The sequence below is a fragment of the Spea bombifrons genome, chromosome 4 (genome assembly GCF_027358695.1).
Source record: "Spea bombifrons isolate aSpeBom1 chromosome 4, aSpeBom1.2.pri, whole genome shotgun sequence".
Lineage (NCBI taxonomy): Eukaryota > Metazoa > Chordata > Amphibia > Anura > Pelobatidae > Spea > Spea bombifrons.
In genome coordinates this window covers 10,771,118-10,782,082 of record NC_071090.1, presented here as the reverse complement: position 1 = coordinate 10,782,082, position 10,965 = coordinate 10,771,118, and the positions used below count along the sequence as shown (strand labels likewise).

Genomic DNA, 10,965 nt, shown 5'->3' with positions numbered 1-10,965 from the left:
ACTAATTTCCACATGCAGCCATTTTGTGATTGAGGCCAAATATTATTTACTACAATACTTTTTCTCACATTTTGCAACCCCTGCTATACAGTATGTATGTATGTGTATGTATGTGTATGTATGTGTATATGTGTATATATATAATATATATATATGTGTGTGTGTGTGTGTGTGTAGATATAGATACGGTATGTATTGTATTTAAGTCGTATCACTGGTTACTAAAACATTGTTGAATATAGTAAAAAAAAAAAAAGATACTTTTCTTGCTATTTTTTTGTTGGCATTAAACAGAAAATGTCCACTGATATCTAGTGAAAGTGACAATTTATGACCACATATTTAAATGTGACACTACATTTTTTTTTATATATATATTTTTTTGAATATAGACTTAATTACGATACTCCGTAGGCCCAATGTTATTGTTTCTTGACATCTGTACAATAATCATGGAAAGAGTGCTTTGAATAAAAGAGATTCATGGATGTAGTTTCGGTTTTAATAATTTTTTGAGTAACAACTGCCTCCGTCTCTGGAATATATGTTAAGAAAGCCGGAAGCTAAAAGGCTTTATAGAAAAATAACCAATATGGCATTTTCTTTTTGTTTAGGCAAACCTTTACAGCCCCCTGTTAAGCGAGAGCTTCTCAGACACAGAGACTACAAGGTGGATTTGGAATCCAAGCTGGGAAAAACTATTGTCATCACCAAGACCACCCCGCAGTCGGAGATGGGAGGGTGAGAGCTTTGAACATCTCGGACGTGAATGCTGTCTGTTAGGTTGCGTGTTTACTGTTGACATGATGCCCAGTTGGGGCTATGTGTAAAAAATAAATAAAATTAAGTGGAGCCACCATAGCGGCGAATGCAATGGTCCAGTTAACTGGAATATATTCTGTTATTATTAACACTTTTTTTTTTAAAACTTGCCCAAAAATCACTTTGTTATGCATAACCCCATATGTGCCTTATGTTAAGATGACACTAAAAGAGAATTTGTCATTCTTACATGATTGTTTTAAGATACTGAGCACTCAAACAAATTTTAAATGAGTTTTTCTGATGTTGTATGGATAATCCACATGTACAATTCCATGTCTCTCATTGTAAAGTGCAAATACCCTGAGTGGATCTCGACACAAACTCACTGCTTAATGGCACAAGGTATTTTTATACCTTTATGAAGTGGAAGTCAGCTGAAGCCTTGATTGCTTTTATATAGAAATCAAATATTGTGCTCTGTAAAAAGTCCCCGGCTTCTTTTCAAGGATCACTGCATCCCTCAGATGCACTTTCATTCATGTTCCGGTTTCGTGTAACCCTTTTTTACGTGTAAATGCATCGAGGGATTTTATCAGTACTTTAATATGATCTCGTGTTTGGGGCAGTAAGCTGCCCTTTTACCATTTCAGAAGGCCTTGAAAACATTTTCATTTCTTGTGTAATTCTTGATAAGATAAATGTTTTCTTTAATGTGCTTGGGTGGTTCACACAGCAACTACGAAAGGGGCTGTTTAACCTAATTTGTTAATAAATGAAGCATTAGAATGAACATTGCTTATACAGTTGAATGCATTACATATTTTACATTTATTGGTGTTATTACAGTGTACACTAACAATATTGGCACTGCCAGTAACGCACAAAGACATTCTGGTACAGAAGGAGAACAGGGCCCGGATTTTGTGAGCATATGATAGATTAGTAAAAGGGACTAATTGGGTGAAGATGATTTAATTGTAGCAAGTCGATCTCTCCATGCTTGTGGACACTCTTATTCTCCCTGTCCCCCACCATTTCCTACCACAGAGGAACATGACACTAAACAGGCTTCTGCGGTCCGACCTGTCTACCCAGAGAGTTGCCATATCCCGCCACTTTGCTTTCTCGAGACGAGAGAACACCGAGACCTCTCTCTGCGCCCATATGCCCAATCTGCTAAAGAATTCCATGCCCTGGGATTTCTGGCTTCTTGTATGCCCCTTCCTGATGACATAGGTAAAACTCCTCGCAAGCATTTCCCTTTTCCAGCTCTGTGCCCTACGCAGGCAACTAGTTGGGCTATACTGTAGCACCAGATCAGATAAGATCTGACCAGTAGATGGTCCCCAGTACTCCCCCCCCGATATAACATATATTCCATAAATACCAAGAAGCAGCTCAAGTCTTTAGACAGCGTTTACATCTTGGCTCCTTAATCCTTTGCCTTGGATTAAATCAATTTTGCGCTGTTTTACTAAATCATTTCTCTGCGAGACCCATTAATCTGAAGCTGAACGCGCTGCGGGAAGTATTGTCTGCAAAGGTCATTGTTTTAAGCGCAAGGCTGATATTCTGTAGGCATGCCACTGGTTTGCCTGCATGTGTAGCAAGTGCTGCAACTTTAAATCTCAAAACGGCATCTCCTTATTCAGTAACAGCCTCTAGATTATACTTTTTGTTTCCTACAGTTTTAATGAACCCTAAAAGGAAGATAATACATGATTATCTAGAAATACCATACTGTACTAAGCCTCAAGATTAGACGTTAAATAAATGAATACAGGGCTTTACTTGTCAGAATAACCAAGCATCCGTGTGCCACCACCTTCGGGTTTCCTAATGCTTGGACTATTTATTTTTCTCTTGCTATGAAGGAAGACCTTGTACACATTTAGTGAAGGTTGGTGACACAGAACTAATAAAACTGTATTGATCGATTTTAGAAAGTAAGCTTGGTCAAATATCAAACAAAGGGCAAGTACCAGGAATGGTTGAGGAGAAACAGCCTATTGGCAAGTTTTTAGGGCCTTATCAAAGGTACAAAGCGAAGAAATAAGTCGTGTTCTATGGCGGATTGATGGAAATTAAGCGTTAATATCAGATAGACAGACGTATTTATCAAACAGGACTATTTTTGTATACACTGAATAGCTTAGTGGGTTTCATGGAATTGATGTGCATCAATAAACGCATCAAACTTACAAAATCTATATATTTCTCATCTGCTAAAATCCTTTTTTCCCCCCTTTTCCATACAGATATTATTGTAATGTGTGCGACTGCGTTGTGAAAGATTCAATTAACTTCCTGGACCATATCAATGGCAAAAAACGTAAGTTTTGTTTTTTTTCACGATTATCCTATAAGTACTGTTTTTTGAAGGGAGAATTATTAGCTAGAGGTGCTTTTGTCTTAAATATGTCCCCTTGAATGATTATGCCTTTTTTCACCTATTTTTAATATGCTTTGAGCTAATGACCCATTGGCTCAAATACATAACTCCGTATATATATATATATATATTTTTTTTTTCCTAACATATTGCCTGTCTGGTGTTACAGGAAAACGAATGCCCCACTCCATATTTAACCCCTTAATGACAATTGCCGGTCCTGGCACGGCACGGAAAAGCATGTGCTTTACGACAATTGACGTGCCAGGACCGGCACGTCTTTAAACGGGTGCAGAAAGCGATCTACTATCGCTTTCTGCACCCAAAAAGCGTTGCTGAATGCCTCGACCTCGAGGCATTCAGCAACGCCGCGATCGGCACGAAGGGGCCATCTCTGGCCCCTCCACGGGGCGTCAACATCCGCCATACTTTGTATGGCGGCGGACGCCCGTTTTAAAAGCGTTTAGGAGGCGATCGACGATCGCCTCCTAAACTTAAATGGTGTCGCTGGAATGCCTCGATCAGGAGGCATCCAGCGACACCAAACACTAACCTTTTGATGGGCTGTGACCGCTCCGGAGAGCGGTCACAGCCGCAGCTGCCGGCAATCTTCGCCATCAAGGAAGATGGCCGCCGTCCTGTAACAGGAACCACAAATTTTAAAGTTCGCTAGATGGTCCAGACCATCTAGAGAACTTTGGCTCCACTTGCAGGTTGAATACAGGTACTGCATTCACCATGCAAGTCAATGGAGCCCAGCTTTCTAATCACAGTGTGATTAGTAAAAATAAATTAAAAAATAAAATAAAATTAATAATAATTAGAAAAAAATAGTAAAAAAACAGTAAAATGTAAAAATCATTTCCCACTGATGTCACTATCAGGGGAACCTCCAAGTTGAAAAAAAATGTTAAAATTTTTTTTAAAAAAAATAATAATAAAAAAATATATATATATAAAAAATATATTTTTGTGAGCAAGTCCTAAAATTAGCATATTAGCTTAAAACAATTCTCGCATGGAAAGAGTTAAAATACTGGCATATTAAATGCCCGTGGGGTGTCTACTTTTAAAAAATGTATGATTTGATGGGGTAAATTGAATGGGCCAGGTTCAACAACGTCCCAATTAACACGGGGGGAAGGATGGCCACACATCTAATTTCCAATTAGAAAAATGCACACGTACCAAATGTGGCCTTTTAGTTCCCCCAAAAAATGACACACCCATGCATGTGGGGTATCACTGCACTCAGGAGATGTTGCTGAACACATTATGGGGTGTCGTGTGACAGCGGCATATACCAGGAGCTGTAAATTCATACATAAAGTAGGTGTGTGTGGGAAAAATACACACACAAAAATATTACTGCAAACTTTGAAAAAATGCTGGTGGTAAAATGTGTGCATGCAAAGAGTTAAAATACTAGCATTTGAAATACCCTGGGGTGTCTAGTTTTCAAAAATATATGGGTTTATTGGGCACACTGAAATGGCCCGGCTCAAAGATGTTCCAAATAGGGCATGGGCAGTGGATCCCCAAATGCCAAAGTTCAACATTGAAAAATGCGCATGCCCCAAATGTGGCCCTTTTGCCCCCAAACAGCCAGGCAAAATCATTCATGTGGGGTATCGCTGCGCTCAGGAGATGTTGCTGAACACATATTGGGGTGTTTTGTGATAGTGACATAAACGAGAACATTTTAATTCATACCTGAAGTAAAATGTGTATGACAAAACAAATGCAAAAAAATGACTACCATAAAGTTTGACAAAGACTGGTGGTAGATATGGTGTATGGAAAGAGTTAAAATACTAGCATTTGGAATACCCTGGGCTGTCTAGTTTTCAAAAATATATGACTTGATGGGGTAAATTGCATTGGCCGGGTTCAAAGATACCCGAAATGGCACAAGGGGGGAAGAATTACCAGATTTGGAAAAAATGGCTTTGAAATAGCAAAACGCTACCTGTACTTATTGCCCCATAATGGGTAGAAAAAAGCAAAAAAACATAAAAACATTGGGTATTTCTAAACTCAGGACAAATAGTAGAATCTATTTAGCAGGTTTTTTCATTACCTTTTATAGATGAGTAAAAGATTTTTCAACTAAAAGTTAGAAAGTCATTTTTTTCTAAATTTTTCACCATATTTTATAATTTTTTTAATAGTAAATAATATGATACAATCAAAACAATGTCATCTAAAGAAAGCCCTTCTTGTCCTGAAAAAAACAATATCTAATGTGTGTGGGTTCAGTAAACGGGAAAGAAGAAAATTACAGCTAAACACAAGCAGTGCAGAAATGTTAAAAAGGCCATTGTCACAAAGGGTACAAAAAGTAAAATCAGCCTTTGTCTCGAAGGGGTTAAACAAAATGAATATTGCTCTCTATTTTTTTCTGAGACTACAGTGCATTTTGTTGCATACAATCTGTGCATTAAGTACACTTCTTGTATACGGGCTGTAAAGCTCCCGTTGGAGGTCGAGCCGTCAATGATACGTTTGCTACCAAAACTGATGGAAGTCATGCTTTCTAACTCCGATCGCTTGCGTAAAGAACAGTTGATTCCCATATGCATTAAAAATGGGGTCTATACTGTCCCTTTAAAGAGACGGGGAGAATGGGTTACTCAGTCGCTTTGTACACCCCTTGTGTGAAGCTAATGGAAAATGATGGCTCTGACAAATAATAACATCAATGATCAGTGACCTATTCCTTGAAGATAGTAAAGGTGGAGTGAAAGCCGAGCTCTCGGTACGTTGCTAAAATATGGTGATATTCTCTCTCCGGTGCCCTTAATATACATTATTCATGACACCAGCTATCTGGTTAGTCCCGTAATCCCCGAATTTGCTGGTTGCCAAGCAACTCCATGTACAAGTGTGCAACGTTAATCTATACCGCCACCACTTGTAGAACATATATGTGCACCTCTGAATAAGACTAAGTACTTAATGTGTTCGTCTGGTAACCAGACACAAGCATGAATATACATGGGAGTTGTGTTAACCGAGATCACGGGTAGTATTGGCTTTTTGAAAGAATAAAAAAATGGAGCAAAGAAAAAAAAAAAAAACATAAAAGCAGCAGCCGTATGTCTTTATGAAATACAATTTTCCATACGGCATGAAAATCAAAGCACGTCTAACAATTGTATTGTTTCCTCTCATGGAATTCCATTATAACATATATTATTTGAGTCATCATCATAATAATTTTTATGCGTACTCTGGTGTTTGCTATTCACTGACAGTAATTTCGGCACCAGAACTCTATTACATTGAAACTGTCATCAGCACTTTTATAGTCGCATCAATGTTTAAGAGACTTCTTCTTCAATGGAGCCCATCGTGAATTAGATTGATGGCTCTCCGCACTTTTGAGCGTCAGAAAAGTTTGTAGGGCATGGTGTGAAGGTTTGAAACCTTTGTACCATTTGATGATGAATGTAATTAGTGTTATTCTAAAAAAAAAAAAATAACAAAATAAAGGGAGAATCCAAAATTAACAAACCTAAGAAACAAACGTGTATAAAATTAGCCGGCTGATATTAATATTCAGAATATTGAATTCCTGTGGTCTGGATTCCGCTAATTAAGATATGCAATTGTTCACTGGTGACATTCTTGCTCAAAAATGGACATTTTGACATTTCACTTTGAAGGCAATGCGTTATAACAAATGCGCTGCTCTTTATCACTCGAAGCAGGCATTGGGTGTTCTCTGTAATCAATTTAGTGTTATTTCAGGATGGTCTTTCTCTGTAGTGGCCTCTAGTCGATGTGTCAGACTTTTCAATTATTTTAACCGCTTTTCCACACTGTGTTGCGCTTCTTGAAGTTGCAGGAATTGAAGAACTGGTTCATCCGAGACGCAATATCTACAAACACGCACTATATAAAATATATTGTAATTTGAGTTTTATATACACAATTGTTTATTCATCGCATCAATGTATAGTTGAATTGAAGATTTGACATGCCAGGCGGAAATGAACTATGCAGGCTATGCAGACTTGGCGTGTTCCTTAATAATGTTGGAGTGCTGTTTGGGAAGATCAGTGATATTTCCCTTTAACCGTCTTGCTGTAGTGAGACTCATCGTCCAAGAGGTAGATTGGCTCCCTATTGTGCAGCAGAGGGACTACTGCCTCCCTAGGCCAACAAATGCTGCTGACTATACATTATTCTGGCCTGATTTGGCCCTTCTTATTTCAGAAGCTCAATTTCATAATCCATATTTATGACCCCCCCCGGCACACGGACATACTGGGGGCAGTCCCTGTAAAATGGAATTTTAGGCACCTACATCGGTTATCCATCACAGAGAATTCTCCATAATATGTATACAAGTCACTTTTGCCAAGTGGTGTACCGTGTTAACCCATGTAATGCTGTATCATAATTTATTGTGGTGGAATTTGCATAAAGCTAGTAGAGTTTGCCGGCAACGCTGCATTAAGCTTTCCCCGTGGCTTGCATGGGTGAATTCATTCTGGCATGTAAATAAAATAGCGGTGATTAAATTTCGTCTCGCTGCATAAAGACAAGATGCGTCTAATTGACTTCTAATTAGTATATCTAAAGATGCCACTTGGACCATTTCTCAATCCTTCCACCACTTGTGGCTTATCGGGGGGGGGTCATTTTAAAAGGAAACTAACGGAATATTGTTGGTCATGAGTTGACTTGAAGTGGGACTAGCTTAACCTTTTAGCAATTTAATTAAATCTGTTTATTAAAATAGATTGTGCTGTATTTTGTGCCAATAAGCAACAATTTTACCTCCTAGAAGCTGAGATCTGTGGCCAAGCTATTTAATGACAATCATTTCATTTCATTCTTCTCCTCTCCCCATCCTTAACAACGGCTACCAGAAGCAATCCGATTGCACCGGGAGGAAGATGAACTTAAAGTTAATCTGTCACGTTTTCCATCTCTTATGTTTTAATGTTTGCTGAATGAACCCATGTCGTGGTGTTTACAGGTTAAAATAAACAATCTATACATGTTACTCACTGGTAATCCACTTTGGGTGTATCGACATTTTACGTTACTGTTTCTCCTTGGTAGCAATTGCTTTGATCTGGCTGTACTTTAAATGGCGTTTACCTAGGGGCAAGAAACTGCTGTGCTAGTTCTGCCACTTTTTGGTCAACAATCACAACTAATGGTAACAAGTTATCGGTTGTTTTAATGATTGACGTTATTTTAACAAAATCCAGCTATAAATAGAGAATTAACATAGTTGCATAGAAGTTTTCTTTTTTTATATAGACTGATTAATCCGTGAACGTGTGTGTGTGTGTGTGTGTATATATATGTATATATGTATGTGTGTGTGTGTGTGTATGTATGTGTATATATATATATATATATATATATATATAATTTTTTTTTATTATACATTTTTTTAAAAAATGTTTTCTTTAAAAACGTTTAATGAAATATATACCATTAGATATTGTAATGCATAAAATGTGTTAGCAACGGATAAGTAGAGTCAGTCTTGTTCTCTGTTTAATTCTACATGCTAGAGATGAACTGAATAGCTTTCAGCGTAACAATAGTATACTGTGATGATTTAAGGACAGCCTCGGGATTTAAAGATGGTTAAAGACTTTAACTATATTGATATTGCAATAATTCTTGCGTTTCAGATCAAAGGAACTTGGGAATGTCCATGAGGGTGGAACGTTCGACATTGGATCAGGTTAAGAAGCGATTTGAAGTAAATAAGAAGAAGATGGAAGAAAAACAAAAAGATTACGATTTTGAAGAGAGAATGAAGGAGCTTCGGGAAGAGGTATTGACGTTTTGCGAGATCAATCAAATGGATAGAGATGCGCCTTGTAGAGCTGGTGTAGGATTTAACAGTGTTTTGCATGGCTGGTGGTCTTATTAGACCATCAATTTCATGTTGCTGCTGTTTTTTCTTGACACCTTATTAAGAATACTTATCGGTAAAACGTTCACTTGTACTTTACCTCACATTAGAAGTAACAAATGGTAGGAAGCAGTCCTTTTATTAAACTATTGCTTATGTTCTCTGGTGTTGATTAGTGAGCCTTTACTCTCCTGTTATGTAGATTCAAAGTCTGAAATGTTTTCGATTAAAAAGGAAGTTGTGTATTTAAAAAAAAAAAATTATTTAAATAGAGCATTTAGGAGATAAACATGTTCTGTGCAACTGCCTCTGAGATAATGGACAGTTGTTATAAGTCTGTGGTTTCTGCTGCCAGTGATAAAATGAAAAGCCAGAGTTTCAATTGCCCTTTCAGTTTCCATAATGGGTTATCCAATATGGTTCCGTCTGTTGGGGGTTACATGTGCCTATGCAGTACAAGACCCCCAGCGGCCCATAAACTATAGCCGGAAGAATAACTAGAAAATGTTAGTGAGTGTAGAATAGCATAGCTATTTTTTTTTTTTTTTGTGCCGGAAAGAAAAAAACAAAACATAACATTCACTCTTTGAGAACTCCTAGCCTTTTTGTAACTGTCTGTGTTCTTTGACCGATCAGCATTACAATCTTTGTCTACACCTTTTGTGTTTCACCTTTTTAAACCGATAAACATTGTAGTATCAGTGAGTTACCTCTGTATGCTTTTTGTATTGATTCTTTTTAGGAAGAAAAAGCACGTGCATATAAAAAAGAGAAGCAACGAGAAAAGAAACGGAAAGCAGAAGAAGATCTGGGATTCGAGGAAGATGATGAAATGGCTGCTGTTATGGGTTTCTCAGGCTTTGGCTCCTCCAAAAAGGGTCACTGATGTAACTTTAACGCAGCATTCTTATTTTTTTTTATTTTTAGAGAAATGTCTTTTTATATGGAAGCAGAGCTCCTTTTTTTAGTGTGCAGTATTCTTCACGCAGCAGAGTGTTATAGGCATCTGCACAGAGCTCTATCAAACACTCTTAATGACCAGTACTGTGATAAAAAATAAGTTTTTTGTTTTTTAAACCTGACAACCACATCCAGTGATGAGATAATCAACAAAATCGTGGCTCTTGGTTGACAAAATAAATCCTGCAAAGTTCTAAATTAGAAGCCCTCTGGATTCGGGAAGCAATCCAAATTATATTTAAACCATTGCAGAAGAAATAACTTCAACCTCTAGAGGGGGCTGTTCTGTCACCCATTAAAGCTTTGTTTCCTATAAAAAGACGGTTTTGTTGGTTATATGAGTGCCGACAGAATTCTAACCGCACAGATTTTGGGTTTGTACTGAACTTCAGGACGGGTTGTGATCCTTTTTACTGCTTGCGTGGATTTCAGCTCTTGAGAAAGGCACGTTCCTCAAATCCAGCTGGCTGTTTCTTCCAGGAAGCAAAATTGGACCTTCACAGGGATTTGTTTTTTTGCCCACTTCGGACTTCTCGGCGACATTTATAGGACTGCCTATCTGGACACCGTTTTCTTGTAACCTGTATAAATAAATCAGATTTGTTTCTTTTATTCGGGGAGTTTAAATTGAAATGAAAGGCAAAAACAACCTTAAATTAGTTGGAAATGACCCGTGTCTTCCGCATCCGTGCCCCCACAAACACACTTTAAAATAAATTCATTGCCACTGTCACGCCTGCTGATTTTCATTATTGCCATCCATTGTGAGGAGTCTGGAAGCGAGCACTTTTTATGAGAAACCATTTTCCCTTCCCCCTGCCATGTAAATCTTCAGGCGGGTCCATAATATTTGTCAATGTTTGCTTCAATGGCCCTGTGCTGGGTACATTTTGTGTTAATAAACATTTAATAAAAATCCGCTCCCAACTATTTTGGTAATGAGCTATGATAGCAATTC

At 37.8% G+C, this 10,965-nt stretch overlaps 1 protein-coding gene across 1 annotated transcript in view; it reads left to right on the top strand.

The window, feature by feature from the left end:
* The window catches only part of ZMAT2 (zinc finger matrin-type 2), a 20,270-nt gene extending 9,651 nt beyond the window's left edge, over positions 1–10,619 (top strand). Inside the window, exons 3-6 of the mRNA XM_053464163.1 lie at positions 615–741; positions 3,024–3,097; positions 8,821–8,966; positions 9,790–10,619. Coding sequence (XP_053320138.1) covers positions 615–741; positions 3,024–3,097; positions 8,821–8,966; positions 9,790–9,933 — 491 coding nt within the window. The 3' untranslated portion in view covers positions 9,934–10,619. The remainder of the gene's footprint in view (positions 1–614; positions 742–3,023; positions 3,098–8,820; positions 8,967–9,789) is intronic.
* The last annotated feature ends 346 nt before the right edge of the window (positions 10,620–10,965 follow it).